The 27,846-nt window shown below is 46.3% G+C and overlaps 2 protein-coding genes across 18 annotated transcripts in view; one reads left to right on the forward strand and one right to left on the reverse strand.

The window, feature by feature from the left end:
- The window catches only part of Cnot8 (CCR4-NOT transcription complex subunit 8), a 19,901-nt gene extending 9,045 nt beyond the window's left edge, over nucleotides 1-10,856 (forward strand). For 4 of the 11 annotated variants that reach the window (XM_050157632.1, XM_050157630.1, XM_050157636.1 and 1 more), the window contains exons 3-7: nucleotides 3,908-4,101; nucleotides 6,245-6,406; nucleotides 7,497-7,641; nucleotides 8,909-9,019; nucleotides 9,707-10,856. In XM_050157632.1, the coding sequence (XP_050013589.1) occupies nucleotides 3,908-4,101; nucleotides 6,245-6,406; nucleotides 7,497-7,641; nucleotides 8,909-9,019; nucleotides 9,707-9,856 (762 nt within the window). In that variant the 3' untranslated portion in view covers nucleotides 9,857-10,856. Of the gene's footprint in view, nucleotides 1-2,007; nucleotides 2,220-3,907; nucleotides 4,102-6,219; nucleotides 6,407-7,496; nucleotides 7,642-8,908; nucleotides 9,020-9,706 lie in introns of those variants that run through there. The other 7 variants (XM_050157633.1, XM_050157634.1, XM_050157629.1 and 4 more) reach the window with 5 other exon arrangements.
- Nucleotides 10,857-13,337: 2,481 nt separating this feature from the next.
- Gemin5 (gem nuclear organelle associated protein 5) overlaps nucleotides 13,338-27,846 on the reverse strand; it is a 46,136-nt gene continuing 31,627 nt past the window's right edge. For 4 of the 7 annotated variants that reach the window (XM_050157628.1, XM_050157625.1, XM_050157624.1 and 1 more), the window contains exons 21-28: nucleotides 27,262-27,409; nucleotides 23,404-23,523; nucleotides 22,822-23,032; nucleotides 21,103-21,357; nucleotides 18,761-18,923; nucleotides 17,308-17,803; nucleotides 15,182-15,278; nucleotides 13,338-13,969 (exon numbers count right to left, since the gene is read on the reverse strand). In XM_050157628.1, coding sequence (XP_050013585.1) covers nucleotides 13,802-13,969; nucleotides 15,182-15,278; nucleotides 17,308-17,803; nucleotides 18,761-18,923; nucleotides 21,103-21,357; nucleotides 22,822-23,032; nucleotides 23,404-23,523; nucleotides 27,262-27,409 — 1,658 coding nt within the window. In that variant the 3' untranslated portion in view covers nucleotides 13,338-13,801. The remainder of the gene's footprint in view (nucleotides 13,970-15,181; nucleotides 15,279-17,307; nucleotides 17,804-18,760; nucleotides 18,924-21,102; nucleotides 21,358-22,821; nucleotides 23,033-23,403; nucleotides 23,524-27,261; nucleotides 27,410-27,846) is intronic. The other 3 variants (XM_050157627.1, XM_050157626.1, XM_050157622.1) reach the window with 1 other exon arrangement.

Consider the following 27,846-nt stretch of genomic DNA (forward strand, 5'->3'; position numbering starts at 1 on the left):
TTTTTTTTTCTTCTTCGAGACAAGGTTTCTCTAGTTTTGGTGCCTGTCCTGGAACTAGCTCTTGTAGACCAAGCTGGCCTCGAACTCACAGAGATCCACCTGCCTCCCCTAGTGTTGGGATTAAAGGTGTGCACTACCACCTCCCAGCATGGAAACATCTTTTAAAAGTTCAGGAGTGCCACCCACTTACATTCTGTAGTTTATGGCAGTGATGGGGGTGGGGAGCAAGGTCGTGGCACCTGTTTCACAGTAAGGGGGCATGGACAGTGACTGCAGCAGCCAGAGGTGGCTCATGCCTGTAACACTTGGGCCAACCTGGGGAACTCCTCTCAGTTGTCAGGAAGTTGCATTTACTGCAGTTCATTGTGAATGTGCATCTTTCCTGTCCTCCGTTCACTCGCAAGCCTTCATTGAGAGAGCGAAAGCAGGAAAAATGGATGGGCCTTTAAGAAGTAGCTGCCACATGTATGTGGGGAGCCACCACACAGTCACGTAAGTTTTTAGCATCTGTAAAGTGTAGACTGCCTTGAATGAAAGGTTTTGTAAGGAAAAGTAGACAGTATTAGGAACAATCCTCAACTGGTTGGTGGCGCACACCTTTAATCCCAGCCCTTGGGAGGCAGAAGCAGGTGAATCTCTGAGTTCAAGGCCAACCTGGTCTACCGAGTGAGATCCTGGATAGCCAGGGCTACACAGGGAGACCCTGTCTGTCTCAAAAAAAAACTCAAAAAACCAAAAAAAAAAAAAAAAAAAAACCCAACCCAAACAATACAAAACAGAACAGTGATCCTCGCTCTGTTCTGGAGTTTCTGCTGCACCTGTCGGTTCTGAGGTAGAAAACAAAGATTTCCCTTGTTCTGGTCTTTAGAAACCCCTCTATTTCCTTTACTGTTACTGAATTGTTTTGCCCTGTGCACTGGAGCCCACCATAACATACTGTGTTGAGGATCCATACAGTGGGTTTGCATTAAAAGAGCTTTTATGGGCAAGAGAGTTAGGTCAGTGGTTAAGGGCACTTCTTATTGTTGTGAAAGACCCTGGTTCAATTCCCAGCAACCACATAGAGGCTCACCAACTCCTCAGACACCAAGCACACATATGGTGCACAGATGAAGACAAATAAAATAATAAAAATAAATCTTAGAGAATATTTAAAAGAAGCTCTTATGCCATTGTGTACACCCCCACCCCAGTGTTTCCCTGTATTGCTACACTGGCCTCTAACTTGTGTTTAACTTCCCAAGTTAATGCCAGGGCACCTTGTCATGGGATGTGTGTGTTTTGGCGTCCTGATCAAGCCTGAGGTTGTTTGGTGAAACACGAGGGCTCTGTGTTAATTTGCTGTAGTGACAGTATTATTCAGAGCTCATACTGTCCTGTGGTATACATCACCAGCCAGTTCCTGCGTGAATTATTTTTACTTGCCACCTTCAGTTCTTTTTTTTTTTTTTTTTTTAATTATTTTACTTTATGTGAATGAATTTTGCCTGCAGAATGTGTGTTTACCATGTGTCTCTTTGGTGCCTGTGGAGGCCAGAAGAGGGCATCAGACTCCCCGGAACTGGAATTATAGATGGATGTAGACTACCAGTCGGATCCTCGGCAGTAACTAGTGCTCAACTAGCCATTTCTCCAGTCCCACCTCTCTGTTCTTATAGTGGAGTTAGTGCTTAGCCTCACGGGGCTGCGGAGAGGGCTAGGCAGCCAAGAGCATTTGCTTGTCTCGCAGAAGATCCAGGTTTGGTTCCCAGCACCCATATATGGTGCCTCACAACCATCTCTAAGTACAGTTCTGAGGGATTTGATGCCCTTTCTGACCTCTGTGTACTGTACCTACAGTAGGTAGGTCAGACTGGTCTTAAACTCCCCATCTTTCTTCCTTGGCCTCCTGGTGTGGGCGTTAGGATCATATGTCTGTGTCACTGTATCTGTCTAAAATACAGTTTTGATGTTTGTTTTATTGGCAACTTAGACCATATGTAAACTTACGATTTCAAAATCTTTAAGTCTAGATTGGACCCAGTGTGGACGATCAAATCCAGCGAGAGGAGGCGTGTTCGCTTGCCTAGTTAATGCACAGTGGCTCCTGAGGCGCCTTCAGGATGCCTGCAGCACTTGTGGAAAACAGCCAGGTCATCTGTGAAGTGTGGGCCAGCAATCTAGAGGAAGAGATGCGGAAGATTCGAGAGATTGTTCTCAGCTACAGCTACATCGCCATGGTGAGTAGGTCTTACCACCAAAGGTTAGACTGATGGAAATACACATTTCTTCTGTCAATCAAGGTACCCAGTGTCTCTGAGGAGGGCACAACCTCTGATACAAGTTTTTGTAACGTTCCTGTTTGAAAGTCTTTTTATACTTTTATTTTTGTTTATTTTAGGATCTGGATAGGTAGCTCTGACTAGCCCCGCGCTCCCTAGGTAGCCCAGGCAGGCCTTGAAATGAACCTGTGCTGATCTTCCTGCTTCTGCCTTCTTGGCTGAGGTTATAGGTCTGCGCCATTGTGCCCATCGTATGTGTGGTGGTGGACAAGTGCTCTAGCATCTGACCTGCCCCGGCCCCATAGGTGTCTCTTCACACATGTGATTTGGCCGTGTGGTATTTGGAGACATGGTTTCATGTAACACAAGCTCCTCTTGAACTTGCTATATATCAGGAGGATGACTTGACTTCCTGATCTTCCTGCCTCTATCTCCCAAGTGCTGGGAATCCCGGCGTGTGCTAACAGGCCTTGCTTCTGTTTTCAAAATATTTAGATATTGTGTTGCTTGTACTCAAAAGTCAGGAGATAAGCAAATTCCAGATCTGGCATTTCTGGATAAAGTGGGAAGAGGTGTAATCTGTTACTTACTTTCCTGCCTGACCTCGCTAAGGCAAGGCTGTCTTGAACCAGCCCCTGAGCAAGCAGGGGCTCTGTTCCACTCCAGGCTTGCTGCTTGCCACTGTCTGGCTACCCTGCTTTCACTATTCTGTGAGAAGCATTAGCCTTATAAGCTCTCCCAACAGACTAAGATCCTGTAATCCTGACGCTTGGGATGGGGGTTCAAAACACTTGTGGGGAGATCAGGGGTTCACAACCAGCAAGTTTAGGTCAGTCTGGGCTTTATAAGGGAAAAGTTTTATATATACAAGGCAATGAGACAGTCACTCAAGAAAAAGAATGGCTGCATTTGTCCTTGATGAGAGCTCTGAATAGCAGGCCAGCAGCCATACTGCTCTCTCAAGTCACACACAAACTAATGTGAAGGAGCAAAGGTCTTGTGAGCCATCATATCCAACTTGGCTGTATTTGTATTTAACACATATTAGATGCTCTTAGCTGGAAAGATGGCTCAGTGCTTAAGAGCACTGACTGCTCTTCCAGAGGACCCAGGTTCAATTCTTAGCACCCATATGGCAGCTCACAACTGTAACTCCAATTCCAGGGGACCCAACACCTAGGGCAAAACAGCAATGCACTTAGATAGATAGATAGATAGATAGATAGATAGATAGATAGATAGATAGATAGATAGATAGAGAAATAGAGAAACTCCTTTGGAGGGATGGCTCAACAGTGAGAGCACTTGTTGCTCTTCCAGAGGACTCATTTAATTCCTCGTACCTATGTGACAGCTCACAACTGTCTGAAACTCCAAGTCCAGGGAATCCAGCATCCTCACAGACATATATGCAGGCAAAACACCAATGCACATGAAATAAAAATTATTCTTTAAAAAAAAAAAAGGTCCTACCTGACTTCCCATTTCCCCTCAGTTACCAAGTCACCTGTCCCAGGTCCTGTTGTATTCCAGACCTTGGGGGCTAATCTTGGGGCTTTTAGAAAATGAAGAGCAATTTTGCTCATGAGTTGCTAGTCCAGCAGCCACTTTGGTGAGACTTACTGGTGAGAGGCTTTTGTTCCTAGGACACAGAGTTTCCAGGTGTTGTGGTACGACCAATTGGTGAATTTCGAAGCTCCATAGATTACCAGTATCAGCTTTTGCGGTGCAATGTTGACCTTCTAAAAATCATTCAACTGGGCCTTACATTCACAAATGAGAAAGGGGAGTACCCTTCTGGAATCAACACATGGCAGTTCAACTTCAAGTTCAACCTGACGTAAGTGTCTGAGAGACCCCTTGGTGTTATTCTTAGATGGCTGCATTTGAGTGGACTGAATCGATTGCCATAGGTTTTACTTATCAAAGCTTTATTTTCCTTTTTTTTGGGGGGTGGGGGTGGGGTCTTTATTATATATCTCTGGCTGTCCTGGAACTTGCTATGTATCTCAGGCTGAACTTGAACTCATAGAAATCCACCAGTCTCTTGTCTCCAGAATGCTGGGATTAAAGGTGTGTGTTACCACACATTATTTTTATTTCATTCAATATACATAGATGTTAGAATAGTTAAGAAGAGGCATTTTCCTTTTTTTTTTTTTTTAAGACAGGATCTCTAGCTTTGGATCTGTAGACTAGGCTGGCCTCAAACCTGCAGAAATCTGTCTGCCTCTGTCCCGAGGGTGCTGGAACTAAACCACAATGTCTGGGAAGCTTGGTTTTCCTTAAAGAACTCGTGCAACTTAGCCTAAAAAAAAATTCCAGGCTGTTGTGTAGCTCAGTGGAATAGTACTCAAATATTATATTTGAGGCCCAGGCATTTATTCCCCAATACCACAGAAGAGAGACAACCCAGTTAGAAACTGGCAAAAGATAGGCTGTCTTGGTGCACACCTTTAATCCCAACACTTTGGGCAGAGGCAGGCAGATCTCTGTGGGTTCAAGGCCAGCCTGGTCTATATAATCAGTTCCAGGACAGCCAGGGCTACATAGATGGAACTTGTCTCAAATTCCCTACCTTAAAACAAAAAAGCTGGCAAAAGTTCTGAATAGATTATAGCTGGTCTTTCTTGTCAGACTGTCTTTGGACTGACAGCTCCCAAATAATGACACAGAGACTTATTATGAAAGCTTGGCCTTAACTTAGGCTTGTCCCACTAGCTCTTTTAAATTCACCAGTTTCTATTAATCTATGTTCTGCCACGTGGCTTTTTTACCTCTCCTCCATTCTGTACATCCAACTCTCTCTGTGTCTTGCTGGCTAATTCCTTGTGCACCTGAGTTCCTCTCTCCCTGGAAATCCCTCCCATCGTCTCCTGCCTAGCTATTGCCTGTTCAGCTCTTTATTAAACCAATCAGAATAAAACAGTGACACATTTTACATAGTGTGACCAAATACTCTGCAACAGTAGATTTTTAAATTCTATTTTATGCATATTGCTATTTTGCTTGCATGTATGTCTATGTATCATGTATATGCCTGGTGTCCACAGAAGTCAGAAGAGGGCATCAGATCCCCTGGAACTGGTGTTATAGATGGTTGTGAGCCACTACGTGGGTGTTGGGAATGGTTCCTCTGCAAAAGTTCTTATGTACTGAACCTCTTCTCCAGCCCTCCTTATTTATTTATTTTTAGAATAAACTTGTTTTAGTTTTGTTTCATTTGTTTTGTTTAATTCTATTTTAAATGATACAAAGGAATAAAAATTTGAATAATTAAAAATTTAAAAAAAAGGGGCTGGATAGATGGTTTAATGCTTAAAGAGTACCAGCTACTCTGCCAGAGGTTTAGTTCAATTCCCAGTCCCTGCATGGCAACTGTCTGCCATGGGGGTCTGAATGCCCTCTTCTGGTATGCGAACATACATGCAGTTAAAATACCCATATATGGCTGGGCCATGGTGGTGCATGCCTTTCTTTAATCCCAGCACTCGGGAGGCAGAGGCAGGCAGATCTCTGAGAGTTCAAGGCCAGCCTGATCACAAGAGCTAGTTCCAGGTCAGCCAGGACTACTACACAGAGAAACCCTATCTCGAAAAACAAAAAAACCAAAACAAACAAACAAACAAACAAAAAAAACCCACCCCACCCATATACGTAAAATAAATAAATCTTTTAAAAAGATTGAAAACAAAGAAATGAGCTGGAAGGGTGGCTCAATGGTTAAGGCACTGGCTGCCTTCCAGAAGACCTGGACTTGATACCTAGCACTCACATGGTGGCTTACAACTCTGATTCATTCATTTAAAAACAACAACAACAAAACAATCCAAAGTGAGAGGATGTAGATCCTCTGTAGGAAATGTGTATGTTGGTTTTTGAGTGCTTTGGGGATGCTGTGTTTCCAAATTATAGGCCGGTGGTGATATTTGCCCTGCTTCTGTCTCATACCCGCCAGCTCACACTGGCACCTTGTTTTTCAGAGAGGATATGTACTCCCAGGATTCCATAGACCTCCTTGCAAACTCAGGGCTGCAGTTCCAGAAGCACGAGGAGGAAGGGATCGACACACTGCACTTCGCAGAGCTGCTCATGACGTCAGGAGTGGTTCTCTGTGACAACGTCAAGTGGCTTTCATTTCACAGGTCAGTCCCTGGGCACCATGGCCTGTCTCTTCTTTCACTGCCTCTGCCTGCTGACTTTGGCTGGATTGGAGAGGAACTGAATTCTTGTGGATTGGAGTTGTACTGGCCCTTTGGCAGCAGCAGTGCGAAGCTGGAGGTGGTGCTGGTGCGCATGTGTCCAGTGTGTAGGGAACATTGGGGCCATATAGACGTTTTGCTTTACATATCCTTCTGTGAAGTATTCCAGGTGGATAGGTGGATGGAGTCTGCTGTGTGCTTGGCTGTTTTCAGCCTGGTGTGGATTGTCCTTCCTAACGTCTTCAAATGGCAGATATTCTTTCAATACTCTTGGAAGTTTTTTCTCTTTTTTTTTTCCCTCCCAAGACAGGGTTTCTCTGTAGCTTTGTAGCCTGTCCTGGAACTCACTCTGTAGATCATGCTGGCCTGGTACTCACAGAGGTCTGTATGCCACCACCACCCTGGTGGCTGGCTGGCTTGCTTCTATCTATCTATCTATCTATCTATCTATCTATCTATCTATCTATCATCTATCTATCTATCTATCTATCTATCTATCTATCTATCTATCTATCTATCTATCTAGTATGCGGTGTTCTCAGTATTCTGTCTGCATGTATGCCTGCAGGCCAGAAGGGGCACCAGATCTTATTGCAGATGGTTGTGAGCCACCATGCAGTTGCTGGGACTTGAACTCAGCACCTTTAGGAAGAGCAAGCAGTGCTCTTGACCACTGAGCCTTCTCTCCAGCCCCAGTTTTTTGTTTTTAAAGGGGTGTGTATGTGTGTGTGTGTTTTGACCCTTTGGAGCTTTTTTTACAGGAATTTGTGAGCTATCTGATATGGGTGCTAGGATTTGAACTCTGATCCTCCTGATTACTTTTAGCTGATCCTTCTCTACGGCCCCTAAAGCCTTACTTTTGAGTTTTGATGAATTAAATTCACACAAACTCTCAGGCTCTTGTTTGCTTCCCATAGTAGCTTGCCCTAGGTACTTCCTGAATGTGAAGTTGAGATTAATCAAGTCCCCAGCCTCAGGTGGTTTCAGGCTGGTTTGAAGCTGCTCTCTGACCCCAGCTTCCTTCTTCCCTCAGTGGTTATGACTTTGGCTACATGGTAAAGTTGCTTACAGATTCTCGATTGCCAGAAGAAGAACATGAGTTTTTCCACATCCTGAATCTTTTCTTCCCATCTATTTATGATGTGAAATACCTGATGAAGAGCTGCAAAAATCTTAAGGTAATAAACAACATTCTCCTTAATATTTGTAATAAAACAAGCAAACCTTAAACTCAAGACATGTTTTGCTTTACTGATATATTCAGCTTTTTTTGAGACCTGCCGTACTTCTCTAAAGAGGGTGCTGATTGGGCTGAGCGGCACAGGGCTTCCTGTAGCTGCCTTTGTTGGAACTTGGCACCAAAAGAGCCCTATTTTCTCCTCCTCCTCCTCCTCCTCCTTCTTTAGAATGTGCATTGGTATGAGGGTGTCAGATCCCCTGGAACTGTATTTACAGACAGTTGTGAGCTGTCATGTGGGTGCTGGGAATTGGTCCTCTGGAAGAGCAGTTACCCGCCAAGCTGTCTCTCCAGCCTAGAGCCCTATTTCTTTTTTTTTTTTTAATTTATTTATTTATTATGTCTTTGTGTGTATGCCTGAAGGCCAGAAGAGGGCACCAGACCTCATTTCAGATGGTTGTGAGCCACCATGTGGTTGCTGGGAATTGAACTCAGGACCTTTGGAAGAGCAGGCAATGCTCTTAACCGCTGAGCCATCTCTCCAGCCCCTAGAGCCCTATTTCTTGCTTCTTGAGTCTGGCTGCTTTCCTCTTAGGTCTGAGAACCTCAAAGTAGTTGGTGACAGGAAGCCATGTGCAGTATGTTATGACAGTCCCACTGTCTACACTGTCCCACATTCTTTGAGGGGTTTTAAGATTTATTTATTTATTATGTATACAGTGTTCTGCCTGCAGACCAGAAGAGGATGCCAGATCTCATGACTGATGGTTGTGAGCCACCATGTGGTTGCTGGGAACTGAATTCAGGACCTCTTGAAGTGCAACCAATGCTACTAACTGCTGAGCCATCTCTCTAGCCCATAAGTTCAAAAAGACCAGACAGTGGTGGTGCACCCCTTTAATCCCAACATTCGGAAGGCAGAGGCAGCTGATCTCTATGAGTTCGAGGCCAGCCTGGTCTACAGAGTGAGTTCTAAGACAGCCAGGGCTACACAGAGAAACCCTGTCTCCAAAAAAACAAAAAACAGTTGAAGAGGTTGGGCCTGTGAGAAGGCTCAGTGGGTGGAGGTCCAACCTGGTGGCCCTGAGTTTGATGTCTGCAGCCTGTGTGGTAGGAGAGAATTCATGTGTTTTGTTTGGGAAGAAGAGAGTGATGATCTAAAAACGGCTACTGAGGCCTGTTCTACCGCTAACTGGACTCTCGAGTAGACTCACCTGAGTCCAGGAGAAGAGTGTTGGTGTGTGATGTCTGCTTTCTGTGCTCTCTAGGGAGGTCTTCAGGAGGTGGCTGACCAGCTGGATCTGCAGAGGATTGGAAGGCAGCACCAAGCAGGCTCAGACTCTCTGCTGACAGGGATGGCTTTCTTCAGGATGAAAGAGGTAATGCTCCAGTGGGGCCCGAGTGCGAAATGGCAAAACTTAAAGTTTTGCCATTTCCTAGTAACCCTACAAATCGGTGCTAAGCCTTCAACACAAGGACTTCTAGGAACATATTACATCGAAATAGTAACAAGTGTATTAGGTTGGTGGTTGCCAGCTGGCACACTTGGTGATGCCTAGGAGATGTCTGTTATACTTAGCAGAGGTGGTGCTTCTGGCTAGGCTGTGCTCAACATTTTGTGATTGGTCTTGACAGTTTCTGCTCAGTGATACTAAGGTTGAGCTGCGTATTGAATGCTCACTGCCCATGATCTCCTAACACAGTCACTTTCTGCCTCAGCTCTCGGTGCTAGGCTTACATGTGCGCCACTTCTGCCTGGCTTTCATGACTTTTATAAATAAGGAACCATGAATGGAATGGAGTTGAAATGACTTGGCAAGCCTCAGTTCTTAATCACTGCCTTGTCTGGCAGCCGCTCAGGGTTCCCAGCAGTGACAAATCATAGGAATGCCAAGTATGTTTCAGAAGCAGAGCCCCAGTGTAGAGAAAGGAGCAGGAAGAGCCTATGCAGATGTTTGGTGTCACTGCTGAGTTAGTGTCCAGTCTGCTGAGTGTCAGGGCATAAGAAGCTGGGAGGTGGCATGACTCCTGGCCCCATTCTCAGCTGGTTCTGTCCTATTCTGCAGCTATTCTTTGAGGACAGTATTGATGATGCCAAGTACTGTGGGCGCCTCTATGGCCTGGGCACGGGAGTGGCTCAGAAGCAGAATGAGGATGTGGACTCTGCCCAGGAGAAGATGAGCATCCTGGCCATGATCAACACCATGCAGCAGTGATAGCACGTGCACCGTGCTGCCTGTGCCATCCGCCCCAGCCACTCACCTGCATCTGCTCCAAGCAGAGACTCTGGGTTTCTGTTTAAAGATGCCTTTATTTTAGATCCAGAAGGGGGTTTGCTCTGAATTTGTAAACAAGTCTTCCTTGTCCTCATGCCCACGCCCCTCTGCTGCCTCCTGCCACCAGCATCCATGGCTCCATGGACACCTTTTTAAACCTCCAGGATGTCTGAAACAAACCAGTAAAATGTATATGACTCTTAAGTGTTGTCATTCTTTTTCTTTTGGCTTTGCTGCTCTGATGAAGATTCTCAGATGAGCTGAGGCTGCCAGGGAACATGGTGTATGTTCTTGAGAAGTAGGGCTGCACCAGCAGGCTGTCCTGACAGCGAATGACTGCTCTGCTGCCATCTGCAGAGTTCAGTCTCCTTTTTGTGGTGGTAAGGTGGCACCTGAGCCTCCCAGTCACCTTTCCAGATGAACTACCCTAGAGAGGTCATGCTCCAAGTCTGTTTTGTTCCCAGCAGGGTGATCTAAATCAGCTGTGTTCTCTCAGCTTCCATTTATTTATTTATAAATGGAAATAGCAAGTCTGAGCTGTCAAGAGGTGGTAAAGCTGAGCTCTGGAACGCTGAGTCTCTGGAAAGTCACAGGAATCACTTGTGAGCAGGGCAGCGAGGGAATTCACCCCAGACCTTGTGGAACCATTCCCACAGCTGTGCTCAGAACCCAATGATTTTTTAAGGTTACTTTAGGAGCACACTGTTTTTTAAATGGCTATAGAAAGTACAATTTTGAGAAAGCAGAAACTTCTTTGGGAGGCAGAGATAGACGGCAGCAGCTCATCAAAACTGGAGTGGGCATCCATTTTAAAAGCTTGTGGGAAACTGAATTTGAAATGATTACAAAATGTCAAGTATTAAAGCTGGTATTTAAGATGCTTGTAAATATTATTTATGTTTTTAATTTTGTAAAATAAAGATTGCTTTTTAACCACTGGCATGAGGTGTGGTCTTTGGTAGCTAGGAACTGGTATCTGTGACAGGAATGGTGTGCCTCAGAACCAACCAGCCTTGGAAGGAAGGTCTCATTGAGGGAGCACACCTTCACACTCCGCTGGTTGTTGGGCCTTACTAGGACAGAGTAGTTTTAATTGAATTCTCCTTGGCCACTCGTATATAGTGGGTTAGGGTCAAGGGATTATGCAGGACATCTTGAACTTTAGTTTTTTTTTTTTTTTTCCAGCCTTTTCTGTTAGAACAAAAAGGTAAAGACAGTCAGGTATTGGGGTCCTTCTAGTCAGGGTCTTGTGTTACATAGGCTGGCCCTGATCTCCGAGTCATCCGCCTGAATAGCGAGATGTATTGGTTTGCCCCACTGTACAGATCTAGAACTTCGGCTGGTGGGTTTGCACTAAGATCCCAGTGAGGTCTGTGGTGAAGGCAGCAGAGTGGCCCTCAGTAAAGGTTCCCTGGTGTGCTTCTGGGTCTTAGTGCGGGCACATTCCGCTTTTCTCAGACGACACTCAAACCGCTGAGATGAAAGTGGGACTGAGCACTACATAGAAAGGTGCTAGAGGACGGCACACGGTCTGTGAGAACTGTCATGTGAGCTTATGGGGCTGAACAAAGCGGGGGTGTCCTCTGGTGGAGGTGGTGCTAGCAGAGATGAAGAGAGAACTGCTTTTGGTCACCAGAGTTCAGCCCTTTGTTCTGTTCGCAAGGCTGAGCAACCTTAGCCTTTTGACAGCCAATGCAGGCATTTGAAGAGTCCTGTGTTTGCAAATTACTAGTTTCTTAGCTTATTCAGCCAATGAACTTTCACTAAATATCTACCCACTTAAGTGTTGGAATGAGCAATTGAGGACACAGTCCTCCTCACTGCAGGTAGTCTACCTGCAGCCAGACAGTAGATGACTTACACACATATAGCCTGAAATGTATAAGGGCACTGAGATTAAGGGATAGGGAGTGGCAGCAGCTGGACAAGACCTGATGCAGGGCGAGGTGCTGAGAAGAGGCAGGAGGTGAAGGTGCAGAAAGAGAAGGGAATGCAGTCATTGCTGGAGGAGCAGATGCAGAGCATGAGGGAACCAGTAAGAGGTGGAAGAGGGCTCAGTGGTGGCGCACTCCTTTAATCCCAGCACTTGGGAGGCAGAGGCAGGCGGATCTCGGAGTATGAGGCCAGTTTGGTCTACAGAGTTTGATGACAGCACAGAGAACCCTGTGTCAAAAATCCAAAAGCCAAGCCCTCTCTCACCAAAAAAGACAGGTGGGAGAAGGGAACTGAATGGGTCTAGGCCATCCCCCCAAAAAGATTGCTTTCTGCTAGAACTTTGAGTGAACACCTTTGCATCTCTGAATTTGTGATTCTCATAAGAAGGGATACAGAAGTAATAATATCCAAATGTTAGTAAGTTGATAACACACATTACTGAAATGAGCAGTTGGCTCATTCAATTTTCTGTCATTTTTCTATTGGGTGAATGCATATGTTTATGTACTACGGGTATATCTGGTGATGTGGAGGTCAGAAGAGGGTGATGGATCCCCTGGAATTGGAGTTACAGATGGCTGTAAGCCACCATGTGGAGTTGAAATTGAACCCAGGTCCTATGGAAGAACAGCCAGTGCTCTTAACTGGAACCATCGCTCTAGCTCATTGGATTATTACTATTTCTGAGACAAGGTCTTGCTTCAGAGCCCAGGCAATTCCTCCTGCTTCTGGTTTTTCCCAGCAGTGACAGAGGTTACTGCAGTGTGCAGGGTTGCTCCCAACAAGTGCTGGTTTCAGCAAATCACAAAGGTGAGTTTGTAGTTACCAACTTACTCTTTATTCAAGAGGAGGGAGCTAACCTTTCCCCTTCTGTAGATGAAATTGCTTGGAATTATCCCGTCCTTTATGTAGTCAAACCCACTCACATTTGTCAAGACTCTTGCCTTTAAAACCAATGCATCTTCTTAAGAGTTCACACAATGGTACAGTACTTCCTTTTCTTGGGGCTTAGCATTTTTTAGACCCCGAAGCCAGGCACACACAATTAGCTCAAAATGCACATCCCATGGAATTCCAGCTGGGACTATTTCTTGATGCCCACAGATGAAGCCTTCACAGTGGACCTCAAGAGAGACAGGAAGAAGGTATGCTCTGCCCACCCAACCTGAGCACGTCTGCTTTTCCCATTCTAGACCAGCGATGGTGGAGGCATCAGCCTCTGACCCGTCCTGCTGTGTGGTAACTAGCAGCAGGCCCAGGGCTGGGGAATAAATAGTACTTGGGGTTCCAGGGTGTAAAGTTAAGTCTAATGATCTGGGAGGGACAGGTAAAACGAGGAAATAGGTGCTGTTCTCCAGGCTGCGTTTTAGTCAATTCTCAAAAAGGGTTTATGACCCCAAAGGTTAAAGAACCACTAACAGTGATTTTTTTTTCCTGAGCTGTCTGACCACCATCAGTCATGTCACAAAATCTGGAGAACATTAGCTCTGTTGTCAGAAAGCTAATATTCAAGTCAACACGATGGCAAGGCCAACAATTCTTTTAGTCTTTGAGAAGTGGGAAAGCCCTAACCCAACACTGCTGTGTGTCAAATGCACCTCCCACAGAATGCTACACTTCCGAAGGTAAGGGTTTATAAAGGCAGCTGCATCTGGGATGGACAGACTTTGGGTGAGTACAAAGGTTTCTCTTTGGGGAAACCACGTAAGGCTGGAGACGGTAGTCTTGGTGAGGACTGGTTCTGAGCAACCCTGCTGGCTCTCCGCTCCATTACAGGAAACCACTTGGGAGGCACCAGGCAGGTTCCATTGTAAGTGGATCCAAGCTTCACCCTCAGATGTCAGGTGACCACAGCATCTTTCCATTGAAGATCAGGGTGAAGGCCAGGTGAGCTGTGACTGAGAAGAAAGCTGTCACATATGTGTGACATGGTTTATGACCTCTGGAAGTTCATGTGTGCAGGGTCTGGCAGTATCTTCTGTAAGCTCTAGTGTGGCCATATTTCTGAAGGAGCTCCTCGGCCTGTTGCTGCATCTCAGGGTTCACAGCACCAGGACACTGGGACCCGATGTGAAGCAAGACAAGGCAGCACTCCAGCACATCTGGGAAGGGCCAGGCCTAAAACAACAAGACAAGGCAGTGTCTGCAGGGGCGTGCAATGGCAATTCTGTGGAGGAGAAATGCATGAACCTAATATGTCTGTTGGCATGTCTTCATTGGTGAGTCCTCTAGTGTCCCCAAATCAACCCACACACTGCTCCTCCATGAGTGCTGGGTACATGCTACTTGATTGTACTGACTTGATTATTTTACATCTCAACCATACATAACTCTTGCTTAGTTTTCCCCAAGACTGAGCTGTAAGCCTACTGTGTGCTTAGTACTGCTACTTTCACAAATCACTTCAGCTATGCAGAGACAACTGCACCCTAAGTTTTTTTTCTCTCTCTCTTTCCCTTCCTTCCTTCCTTCCTTCCTTCCTTCCTTCCTTCCTTCCTTCCTTCCTTCCTTCCTTCCTTCCTTCCTTTCTTTCTTTTTTGATTTTCGAGACAGGGTTTCTCTGTGACTTTTGGTTCCTGTCCCGGAACTAGCTCTTGTAGACCAGGCTGGCCTCGAACTCACAGAGATCGCCTGCCTCTGCCTCCCAGTGCTGGGATTGAAGGCGTGCGCCACCACTGCCCGGCTTGTCTTTTTTTTTTTTTTTTAAAGAGTTATTTATTTATTTGTTTATTTATTTATTATGTCTACAGTGCTCTGTCTGTCTGTATGCTTGCTGGCCAGAAGAGGGCACCAGATGTCATTACAGATGGCTGTGAGCCACCATGTGGTTGCTGGGAATTGAACTCAGGACCTTTGGAAGAGCAGTCAGTGCTTTTAACCTCTGAGCCATCTCTCCAGCCCTCCTCTTTTGTCTTTTAAAGACAGGCTTTCTCTGTATACCTCTGGCTGTCCTGGAACTTGTTCTGTAGACCAAACAGCCCTAAAACTCAGAGATCTGCCTTTCTTTTGCCTTCCAGGTGCTGGGATTAAAGGCATGCACCAGCACCCCCAACTCTTTTGTTTGTTTGTTTTTCGAGACAGGGCTTCTCTGTGTAGCCTTAGCTGCCCTGGAACTCGCTCTATAGACCAGGCTGGCCTTGAATTCAAGGACCCCCCCCCCCACCTCTGCCTCTCAATCTGCCTGCATCTTAATCTGGGATTAAAGATGTGCACCTCCACCACCACGTGGCGCACATCTTACTTTTGTATCCTAAAATTTTAAGAACATACAATATTGGTAGATGTAGCTGACCTTCAGAGTTCGTCCTGAAGTATCTCCAACACCCTTACCTTTACACTGTCTGGTAACTCAGCTATTTTCTTATTCGCCTCTGTGAGCCTTCTGGTTAATTCAGGGAGAGAGAGTGGTGCATTGCTTTCTTCTCTGCTAGCAAGAGAACAATAAACTAAAGTCATATATGGTCACTTAACTTCTACCCCAAATGTTTTAAGAAAAAAATTCTTTTGTTTATTGTACATCCATGTGTTTTCATGGTTGTACTTGCATGCCACAAGTTCCCAGGTTTCAAGAATGAAACTCAGGTCTTCAGGCTTGGTGGCAAATGCCTTAACCACCGAGCAACCTGATGACCCCCAGGTTTTTATTGTGGTAAAGTAATAGTCTAAAAACATAACTTCCATTCCTCATGTTGTGCAGCTGTCACTAACTATCCAGGATCAGAGATTTTTTTGAGACAGCATCTCACTGTGTGACCTTAGGGGACCTGGAACTTGATTTGTAAACAAGGCTGGCCTTTTGAGTTCTGGAAATAAAGGCATTCACTATCACACCTGCTCAGGCCCAGAGCTCTTATGAGACTGGAATCTCTGCTTGCTGGCAGCTCACAGTTTCTGTCTTACAGAATCATTATGTCATCTACCTTGTAGTAAACATAGTACATCCCCCCCCCCCCTTTCTTTTTGAGACACTGTTTCTCTGTAGCTTTGGAGCCTGTCCTAGAACTAGACCAGGCTGGCTTTGAACTCAGAGATCTGCCTGCTTCTGCTGGGATTAAAGGCATGCACCACCACTGCCCGGCTCCATATTCTAGTAGTATTTCATTGAAAGAATACACCATTTCTGCTAATCTGCCCACTTTTCCTTGGATACTGGCTGCTTCCCATTTTCAGTGCTATCATGCATAGCGCAGCAGATGTCTAAACAAATAGCGTGATTTCAATTCTTTAATTATCCCTGCATTTATTTATTTAGACAGATTTTGCTGTGTAGCCCAGACTGTCTTTAAACTTGGGGTCCTGAGTGCTGGGATTATAGGCATTCAGAACCATGCCAAGCTGCCCAGCTTTCAATTCTCTTGACACAGGAGTAGAATGGCTGGATCTCACAGTGAATCTCATTTTCTAATTCCTGAGGAACTTGGTGTTCTCACCAAGGACAAAGATTCAAGCTGTGCTGCACCATTTTTGGCAGCAGCCAGAACATACTGGGGTCTCCAAGAAGTAGAGAGGCAGCCAGGAATGGTGTTTGAAGGTTCTCACAGGAATCTGTGACTGAAGGTAAGAGCTGATCTGAGGGCTTTACGGTACTTTTTTTCCCTAAAAGCAAACCTGGCTGGGCTCATCTACAATCTCAGCACGTGGAAGGCTGAGGGAGAAGGACTTCCACAGGGAAAGATCATGTCTCATCCACAAATAAAAGCAAACCTGGACTGCCTGCAGTAGTGACTGGATTTCTAAGTCATAACGGACTCTTTTTTTTTTTTTTTTTTGGTCTGTTTGTTTATCTAGACAGGGTTTCTCTGTAGTTTTTTGGAGCCTGTCCTAGAATATAAACCAGGCTGGCCTTGAACTCACAGATATCCACCTGCCTCTGCCTGCTCAAATTTTCAGTGACCTTGAACTACCCCTGAGCCTCTGGCTCCCATTTTAGAGCACTGGGATTATAGGGAGCTGCCCGCCTCTAGTTCTGCACTGCTGGAATTACAGGCAGATAGTTTTAAATTTTTTTAGATTTACTATTTATGTGTATGCACGCGTGTCTATGAGTGGGTATATGCACATGAGTGCACGCACCTGTGGAAGTCGGAAGAGGGCGTTGGACCGTCTGGAGCTAAGGTTACAGGCAGTTCTAATAAAAGAGCAGGTACCCTAAATTACAATCTGTCTCTGCAGTCCCATAATTTTTTAAAGTTAATATAACCTCTACAGATTTCTGCACTTCCTGCTATCTTCTAGGTTTTGCCTGGGGAATGTAGTCGAGATGAAAGGTATTGGAAACATCCACAGAGGCACACACCTGTAATCTCAGTGGAGTGCTGCTGGAGGTGTACTCTAAAGCACTAAGTAGCTTCAGAAGGGCTAGAATTAGCTGTCTCACCTAGGCCTGCTGCTTCCCAAGCCTAGTCAACGGCATCACATGCTTATCTGGACATGGTTATAGGACAACCTGATCTTACCTTGGGCTCTGAGGTCGGGAAGGGGCCTGCTCTGCTTCCTGGCCAGGGTCATCTCTGCTGGGGCCGTTGGCTGTGGCCTTGCAGAGCTGACTCTTCTGGTGCTGGTGGATCATTTCTGCCAGTGTCTCCTGGACTTCAGCAACAGTCCTCTGGGAGGCCTGGAGGCTGGCGTGCCTTTCTGAGAACAGCTCTTTGCAGGCACTAAGTAAACGCTCACTCTCTCCACTGAGCCTGAGACCTGGGCCTGAAGGCAGGCTTGACCGTGGCTGAGCAGCAGCAGCCTCAGGCTCCGTGTCTTCGGCACTGGCACTGTCCTCTGGCGCCCTCTGCTCCGCAGGTACTGTGCTTTTCACCCAGATGCTGGACTCAGGGCCAGGCCCACAGAGCGACCACCAGACTTCATACAGTTGCCCATAAATAAAAAAGGCCTCTAAGCTTTTGAAAGCTGCAGTGGCAAGAGATAGGTCACCCAATTTGTCTCGTAGGTAGTCACAGCCTAAAAGAAAAGGATCTTGGGATATATCATACATTTCTTTATTCGTGAGAAACCTGGTTTCTCACCCTTGTGTTCTATCACCCAAGAAGACAGACCCAACTCTTGGTATTCTATCCTCTGCCCAAAGCCAATGGAACTAATCATTTCCTTTGCCTTCCTTGGGACAATGCAATCGCTGCCACAGGTGACACCACTCACATGACAGAAAAGTACTGTTTCATTAAGAGCTCCAGGGCCACACTAATATGGGGTTAGGGACATGAACTATATACATCCAGGTTCTGAAAACTGAGATGAATTGTAGGGACTGATCCCAGTTAAGTCCTAGCTTTCCTGATCTTTCCAGCTTGGAAACGCACATTTACGTTTTTGGGGGTTTTCCAAGACAGTGCTTCTGTGTAGCCTTGGCTGTCCTGAAACTCGCTCTGTAGACCAGGCTGGGCTTCAGCTCACAGAGATCCGCCTGCCTCTGCCTCCAGACTGCTGGGATTACAGGCGTGCGCCACCACCGCCCAGCTGGAAAGTCACATTTCTTGGCCTTTTTGTTTTTCCAGTGGTTTGACGAGGTCTCATGTAGCCCAGGCTGGCCTTAAATTCACTACATAGCACCCTGAACTGCCGATCTCTCTGACCACCCCACTCTTTCCCCATGTAGGGAGGACAGGGTGCAGGCAACCCATGCCAACTCCTATTTCTTTACCTCTCTGAGCTTTAAGGGAGAGAGCAGAGCAAGGTAAAGGCACCGTGCAGACGCTGGTTTGTCTCACTTTGTAAACTATGCAGCTTAGAATCTGTGGTGATTCTCTTGCCACAGCCATATCATCTTTTAATGGTGTTGCTATTCCCAGCACAGTACCATTTGAGGTGGTTATATTGTGTTATACTGGGAGGACCCCAGGCGGAGATGTGTGTGTGTGTGTGAGAGTGTGTATGGGGGGGGAGGGGAGGGTCACTTACCACTTGGGAGAAAGGCTGAGTAGATTTCCTGCATGAGGGTGAAGTTCCCTGAGGTGTAGCTCCGAAGAACAGCCTGCAGCAATGCTGGTACAGCCTCCTCCCAGGAGGCAGTCTGTTGGCTCAGTATTGCCAGGGTCAGGTCATGGCAAACATGAAGCAGCAGCTGAAAAGAGGCCAGAATCTCACTCACCTGCTAACACTCTCCTGTGGCAGAGACTTGGCAAGCCTGGTGCCACAGCTAGGCACTACACTGGAAACCATCGCACAGAACAACAACTCTGGAAACCCTTTACCTCCCGCCCGTCACCCTGTCTGGTATTTAAGTCATTCTGATCACTGCACTGAATGAATGGCAAAGGAAGCTGGCATGCCCAGGGAGCTGAGGCAGGAGAATCATGAGATCAAAAGATTGAATTATTCAACATCCTATCTTTAGACTGCAAACAAAATCAAAGAAAGTTAACTTTCTGTATCTACAAAGCTATAATTAGAAAAACAAAATGGGGGCTATGTTTGATTGGTCGAGTACCTGCTTAGCACACACAAGGCCCTGGGTTTAACCTCAGCATCACATAGACTCAGTGTGGTGACACACAATTGCAATCTTAGCACAGGGAAGGTGGAGGCAGGAGGACCAGGACTTGAGTCATCCTTAGCTACATAAGAATTTCAGGCCCCGGGGTTGGAGAGATAGCTCAGAGGTTAAGAGCACTGACTGCTCTTCTAGAGGTTCTGAGTTCAATTCCCAGCAACCACATGGTGGCTCACAACCATCTATAGTGAGATCTGGTGCCTTCTTCTGGCCTGCAGGCAAACATGAAGGCAGAACACTATATGCATAATAAATATATTAACTCTTAAAAAAAAGTTCAGAGACAGCCTGGGCTATATGAGACTCCCTCTCAAAAAAAAAAAAAATCAACAGAAATAACAGGAATACAGCTGATAGCAATCCATTTTGGCACGTGGATGTCAGAGAACAATGTCAGTTGTCTTTCCCAAACACTCTCCATTTTATTTATTTTATTTATTTATTTTTTCCCTTTTTGAGACAGAATTTCACTATGTAGCCCTTACTGTCCTGGAACTTGCTCTATAGATTAGGCTGGCCTCTGGCTCTCGAGTGCTGGGATTAAAGATTTGTGTTATCACCACCTGGCTCCATTTTATCTTTTTGAGACAGGGTCTCTCACAGAACCTGAAGCTCAGCAATTTGGCTAGATCATCTTGACAGAGAGTCCTTGGGTCTACCTGCTTCTGCCTCCCTAATCCTGGGAACATAGGTGTAAGCTGCCATGTTAGGGATTAAACACGGGGGGCCTCACTCAAAAGGAATTTATCTGCTTGACTGAATCATCTCTCCAGCCCTTAGGTTATATAGTTTGAAGCACTCTGACAAGTAGTTTATAGCTACCACCAAAATGAAGGCACAGAACACATTTGTCAAACAAGACCATCTGACAACACCCTTCTGTCAGCATGTTTCTGGGGCTCAGTGACCTGTGCAGAGGTCTATTTTTCCCTTGTGTCCATTTGTTTGGAGCTGTTGTGGACTAAATATACCCAAAGATTTGTATGCAGGTCTTTGAGTGGCCTCCTGATTTCATCTCTCGTCACTTGGCTGGCTGGGCAAGAGTATGCTATCGTCGTAAGAGACTGCAAAGCCGCTTTCCATTTTGTATACCACTTGAGGATGTCTACTTACTCAAAAGGATAATATCTTTTCATTTAAAACTTAAAAAAGCAGACAAACTGAGGTCTGTTCCCAAGATGAACGTGTAGTTAAGTATGTCGTCAGCTTGCCCCTCATTGTCAGCATGGGTAACGTGAAGGGAGAGAATCTCTGGTGAGCTGGGGTGAGTGTGCGTGCGTGTGTGTGTGTGTGTGTGTGTGTGTGTGTGTGTGCGCGTGCGTGTGAAACAGCAGCTGAGGAGAGCAAGAGGACTTCGACTTTATTGTATGTAGTATTTTGCCAACATGTATGTCTGTGCATGATATGTATGCCCGGTGCCCACGACGGCCAGAAGAGGGTGTTGGGTCCCCTGGAACTGGAATTACAAATGGCTGTCAGCTGTGAGCGGGTGCTGATAACCCAACCTGAACCCTCTGCAAGAGCCGCCAGTGGTCTTAACTACCGAGCTAGCACTCCCACCCCGAACTTCTTGTAAAATTAAACAAGTGAGAACCCCAGATGAATACAAAGCTCAAGGCTTTCACCTGAGGTGTCTTCCCAAGGCCTGAACTGTGTTGTCTTTTTCGAGATTAAAAACTGTTTTTATAGATTTTTCTGAGGGATGAAGAACACCTGACCTACACAGCTTGTTAAGGCTGGGATGGCACACCTGTCTGAAGGGAGTGTTACTTGTGGCAGACGGATACTTGACATCCTGCAGCTTCTTCAAGGCAGCCCGACACTGCTCTGGGGTGTCCACACTGAAGGTGTTGCGCCACACACCAGTCACTCTCTGCACCAGGTTTCCTTCAGAGCCTGTAGCCCACTGGTGATAAACGGAGGAGGGGCTTCTGACCTCTGGAGGCTGCTTTTCCTCCAAGTGCCGGCAAAGAAGCTCAAGGAGGCAGAAGACCAGTCTCTGGCCCTGGGATTCAGCAACAAAGAGGTATGATACATGAAAACATGGATGACGGCACACCCATCTGAACCCACAGCACCCAAGCTTCACTGGAGCCACGTGACAGGGGACAGGCAAGGGCTCTGCAGGTCTTTTGTAGTCCAGGAAAGTTTGTAACAGAGGATCCTATCTGGGAGCCACACCTAGGTCCACCCTTTAGCCCTAAGCATCAGGCACCCTCTCGCCGACAGTGCAGTGATGTTGGAATAGGTGAGCTTGGTAGACTCAGGAGCTGGGAAGGCTCAGGCCACATCTAAGTAGGGAATCCACTAACAACAAAAATACTGAGAAAAGCTCTGGAAAATTATTATTTGTTAGATTTCTCATTGCCACAAGATGCCTGGTGCACCCTGAGAAGTCCTCAATTAAGCCTAGAGGGCAGCTGTACACCAGTCAGAATGACCCTTACCAGAGTGTGGACCAAAAAGCCACAGGGCTATTTTGATTTTTTCTTTGCTGAGGACGCTGCTTCAGATAGAGAATGAAACGCTACAGAACTATTGGGAAAGCCTTTTCTGAGCTGTAGGTAAGTGGCTCTGCCTAGACTTGGTAATGTTATAATGAATATACTTGGTGGCTTTATCTTCCAGCTCTGAGAAAGCTAACCTATGTGTCTTCCCTGGGCTCTAAACACTCAGCTGGGCATTGTTTTTAAGCCTTATTCCTGTGATAGAGAAAGTGAACAGTCCATGTCAGAACTGGCAAGGTGGCTCACACCTGGAATGCCAACTCAGGGAGACTGAGATAGTATAATTTTGAGTTTGAGGCCATCCTGGGCTGTATTTATGGTAAACCTGGACTACAGGCTAGACCTCAGTTCTCATGTGTTAGAAAAACAGTGGTGGCAGTGGGGTCTGAGTATGGCCAAAGCATGTAGTATGCGAACATGAACATGTCGGTGAAATCTGCTGTGTGCATGCACAGCTCCTAGGGTCTGTTATTCATTAACACTGCTGCTATTACTTGAAGTGCTGAGAATGGAACCTGGGAACCTGCCAGGGAAACGAGCTGCCACTAGGCTACATTTATTTAGCCCTTGGGTCATTTCTAGCCACATGGGAACAAAGCTTTCCAGAAACCAGACATGCCTGTTACCCACCATGATCTTCCTGTCAGAGGTCAACCACTCCCCCCGACCCCAGGGAGACAGTGCAAATGTAGGAACTCTGGACACTGCCCAGGTGCTGGCATACTGGCAGTGGTTCAGAGGGTTTGCACACACTTGTAAGCAGTAGAGATCACTGTGAACAGCGGTGCATCTCTTATCCCCAACACAGTCATCAGCAAGCTGTAGTATTTCAGTGAGAGGAGAGCCATCACAGCCTCTGGAAACTTCTAGAGTCACTTCCTGAACCGGAAGTTTGTCTATTGGGGGTGTCTGACCAGAGAGGGACCCAGGGCCCCTCCCATCCTCAGGCTCCAGAGACTGACCTGCAAGCTTTCATGCAGCCCCAAGGCTTCCTGCGCGCCCACCCAGTTCTTCACCAGAAGCAGCTCTTGGGCACATCTGAGAGCCAGGGAAGCAGCCAGTTCACTTTCTCCTGCTATGGAAGCCAGCTCTGCAGCTGTTCTGAGTGAGGCTGCGTCTCCCTTTCTCGCCAGAACTTTGGCTGCATCGTAGGCGGAAGTGGCTCCTAAGTAGCTGTGGCAAGAATGAAACCCAGTTACCAGCCATGCCGCCCTTCTAACCCTCTTTTGTCCATCCTGGTGGCCCTGCTCTGGCTGCATCTTTGGAGACCGAGGTAGGATGGCCACATGCTGTTGGTCTGTACACTGTGCTGACTGACCCAGAGGACTCACCCCCAAACTCTGCTTATCTCATCAATGCAAACAGGCATAACCTTCAAGTCTGCCTGCCTGCCTGTGCGAATTCGGGTGACTGTGGAACATGCAGCTGGGTTGAATTTTCCTTTCTTTGTACATTTCCAGTCACGGTGCCCACTTCTACACTGAGTTTGTCCATTCTGTTGTGCTCAAGGCAGGTACTAAATTAGCCTCAGCCTCTCTGCTTACCACTTGGCTGCGATTGCGTAGTGGCCATCTTTCTCCAGGATAGACCCCCAGCTGAGGTACAGGTCCTTCAGGACGGGGTCTTCAGGGCGCAGTCGAGCCTTGGCAACTGCGATAGCTTCTCTAACAGCAAAAGCACATAATTCAGTCAGTCAGCAAGGGTTCCTCCACATGAGGCTACCAATGAAAAACAGTGAGTGCCTGGAGAGGCAGCCAACTGATTAATTTCACTAGTTCCTCCCATCTGCATTTTAGACCTTCACCATGACAAAATGGCAAGAACGCTTTCTTCCTGACATCATTCCGAATCATGCCAGTCATCTCTGGGGAAATTTGTAAGAGTACACTACAAACTGACTAGCTGCCTTTTACTTCTAGCATTTGAGTATATGTGTGTATGTGAATGTGTGTGTGTGTGTGTGTAAATGTGTGTGGTGCATGTGTCTGCACCTGTGCCCACGTACACACGTCTTCTTTCACTTTTCCCCTTCCTTTAGATTGCTGTGGCTGTGCAGGTACAGGGCATGAGTGTGGAGGTCAGGAAACCTGCAGGAGTTAGTTCTGTAAGACCTTCTGCATGGGTTCTGGGAATCAAACCTCGGTCCATGGGCTGGGCAGCAAGAGGCTTTAACTGCTGAGCTATCACATTTCTCTTAAGATAGGTTAGGTTGGTCAGTGAGCTCCTGGGAATCCTCCTAGTCCCACCTGCTGATGCTGGAGTCACAGGCATAGGCAGCCATGCTTTTCGCTGGGTCCTGGGATGTAAACATGGATCTCCTGTTGCAGGGCAAACACTCGTACACACTGCCCACTGAGTCATTTCTCTATCCCTAGCTAGCTGCTTTCTTCAAGAAAACTCTCACTTATTAAAAAGCACTGGCAGGCTCAGTGGAGCTCATCTTTAGTGCCAGCACACAGAAGGAAGCAGCAGCCAGATCTCTGGGAATTTGAGGCCAGCCTGGCCTACATAGGGAGTTCTAGAAGAGCTGGAGCTAAAGTGAGACTCTGTCTCAAAAAACAAAACTAACTTAGCTTTGAGTATTTTACAGCTGTTTTCTCAAAAGTGAACCAAGTAAAGCATGTCATTTTATGTTTCCAATGATAAAGTTTATACTTTCCTGGAGAAAAGTGGACCTGACACTCGGGACTCAGAGCATCCCAAAGTTGAAAACTTTTCCAGTGAAAGTGACCCAAGACTAAAGAGTGTGACACTTGTGGGGCTCCTCACAAATCATCTCGGTATGTGGTGGGTCTGTGTCACCTGGCAAACATCTTCCAAGTGCAATTCAGCTTGAGCTGCCCACTGAGGCACTCTGTAAAGCTGTAGCAGGGACAGAAATGATCTAAAGAGCAATGCAAAACGGGTGGCAGAGGCAGGCAGACCTCGAGTTTGAGGCCAGTCTTGTCTGAGAAACAAGTTCCAGAACAGCCAGAGCTGCACAAGGAAACTGTATCCCGAAAGAGAAAGAGAGATATGAATAACCTGGGGATTGACTTCCAGGCATAGTCCTTTAAACCAGAGGAGGAGGAAGCTGTTCACACAAAGAGGTGGCCAGAGCTCTGCTCTGCTTGTGGATCCTGTTGGGTCTCTGGCCAAGCTGGAAACTCTGAGAGGCCAAACAAAGAACAAGTAGGGTGACTGGAGCTGAATGATGCTCAGAGCTTGCTGTGACTTGTTCACTAAGCAAAGCCTGCAACAGAAGCATCAGAAGGTAGGAGGCCCATACCAGTTCATAGTATAGACTTCTCTAAATCTGCCTCTGAAATAAGGGGAAGGCGTGCAAGCACTCTAGAAGCAGACAACATGGCCACAGATTTTGAGGCTAGCACCATTTTGTTCCCTGTTTCCAAAAAGATCAAGGTGAGTCACAATGAAACTTAGCATTCTCTAAAGGAGGACAACAAAAGCCACACAAGATAAACAAAAGGACAACTTCACCATAATACATCATCACATTACTGAAAATCAGTGATAATGAAAGGCTTGAACAGAGAAAACTCCACTGTTCTGCAGAACAGATGAAAATACAGCCGGCATGGAGTGCACACCTGTAATTTAAGCACCTGGAAAACTAAGGCAGGAGTTTTAAGGCCAGCCTGGGTTACATACAAAAGTATCTAAGTCAAAAACAGTAGAAAGAAAATTTGCAGTATAGGATCCTTTTAGGTTCCTATTCCTCAAGATGCTAGAATTACAGGTGTACACCACCACATCTGGAAGCAATCTAGGACTCTAAACTAGGAAAAGATCTCTTAAGATGAAGGTGAAACTGTAGGCTTTCATACACAAAAGAAGTTTTGGGAATTACCACAAGTAGAACATACTACTCAAAAAAAGGGGGGAAGTCAGGGGGAATCAATGGCTAAAGAGATGGTTCAGTGATTAAGAGCACTGGCTGTTTTTCCAGAGGATCTGGGTTCAATTCCCAGCATCCACACACCTGTAACACCAGCTCCAGGGGACACAATGCCCTCTTCTGGCCTCTTCAAACACAAGGCAGACACCTGGTGCACAGACAAGAATGTGAACAAGCGGGGCGGTGGTGGCTCATGCCTTTAATCCCAGCACTTGGGAGACAGAAGCAGGCGGATCTCTGTGAGTTTGAGGTCAGCCTGGTCTACAAGAGCTAGTTCCAGGACAGCCTCCAAAGCTACACAGAGAAACCCTGTCTCGAAAAACAAACAACCAAACAAAAAGAAAGAATATGAGCAAAACATCTACACACATTAAAAGAAATAAATTTAAGAGGATGTAACTAAAGTTAGAACTGGAACCTGACAAAAAATAGTCAATCTAAAATAAAACAGAAAAAGAGATAAACTCGACAAAACAGGAAACAAACACCAAGGTGTGCAGATACATGCCAACCATAGCAAATTAATATTAAATATCACCAATTTAAACATCCCCACTTGATGGCAGCCATGGCGAAACGACGGAGAGAGCCAAGAATGCTGTCTAGAATGGTCATTCTCCACTGTGGCTGACATAGTGCTACACTGAAAAAGAGACACTAGTCACCCTCAACACAGAACAGTAGACAGGCCTTTCATCTAAACCGAGAACTGTGTTGGCTGGCTTTTATCAACCTGACACAAACTTAGATAATCTGGGAAGAGAGAGTCTTAAACTGAGAAAAAGCCTCCATAAGACTGGCCTGAAGATAAGGTTGATCAATGATTGACAGGGGAGAGCCCAGTCTATCACATATGGTACCACCCCTGAACAGCTGGTCCTGCTATATAAGAAAACAAACTGAAGCCGGGTGGTGGCAGCGCACGCCTTTAATTCCAGAATTTGGGAGGCAGAGACAGGCGGACCTCTGTGAGTTCGAGGCCAGCCTGGTCTTCAGAGCTAGTCTCAGGAGAGGTAGGGCTGTTATACAGAGAAACCCTGTCTCAAAAAAACCAAAAAACTAAACAAACTGAGGAAGCCAAGAGGCACGTGGCTTATGCTTCAGTTCCTACCTCCTGGTTCTGCCTTGAGTTCTGGCCCTGACTTCCCTTAGCAGTTGGGACTACAGTTGTAAGCTGAAGTAAACCCTTTCTTCCCCAAGTTGCTTTTGGCAATGGTGTTTATCACAGCAGTAGGAACCCTAAGACTAGAACATTAGATTTTTCTTAAAAGGGGGGGAGGGGCAGTGGTAAGAAATTTCTTATCAGTTAGGAACACTCACTGCTTTCCTGTAGATCCAACTTTGGGTCTCAGCATGCTGGGTAGCTCAGAACCTCCTGTAAGTTCAGTTCCAGGGGGATCCACTGTCCCTGGCCCCCGTGAGATCATGTGCACACACACATACACATAAAGAAAATCTTTAGAGGAGCTCCCTTTATGAGCCACCAAACCCCCACCGCACAGACCTGTAGAAATGATTTGACTTGAGAAGTTCCACAGCTTCATACACTTTGTGGATGGACAGCAGGTAAGAGGCAGCCTTGACATACTGATCCTGGAAACACAGCTGCTTGGCAAAGGCTTCCACGGCCCACAGCCACACACTGTAGCCAGCTTAAAGGTGGGAAAAAAGGAAGAAGGTCCATCAAAGGAGGTACACGAGTCAAAAATGCCATTTCATCAATCCAGTAGGCAGAACCATCAGGCACTACTTCAAATGCTATGCAGCCCTTCTGCTTCAACTCCCTCCCCACACCCATATTCTGAAACAGGAATTATTCTTTGACTTGCTCTATAAACACGAAAAGACGTTCAGGGGACACTTCTGAGTGGGAGCAGACAGTGACAGCAAGGCCATGCATGCCTTCTGCTGAGGGTACTGTCTAAAGAGAGCTTCTGGCTGGGGTGCTGAGACCCAGCACACATTCTGATTTATGTGGCCCACGTACAAGTTCACCACAACATCAATGGCTCCACCTCACAGCCATAGAGATGTGTCAATCATGATGCCCCATTCGAAGGTATTCATTTCTCAGACAGATTTTTTTTTT

The sequence above is a fragment of the Alexandromys fortis genome, unplaced genomic scaffold, assembly GCF_014885135.2.
Source record: "Alexandromys fortis isolate MF-2015 unplaced genomic scaffold, M_Fortis_MF-2015_v1.1 scaffold_103, whole genome shotgun sequence".
Taxonomy (NCBI): domain Eukaryota; kingdom Metazoa; phylum Chordata; class Mammalia; order Rodentia; family Cricetidae; genus Alexandromys; species Alexandromys fortis.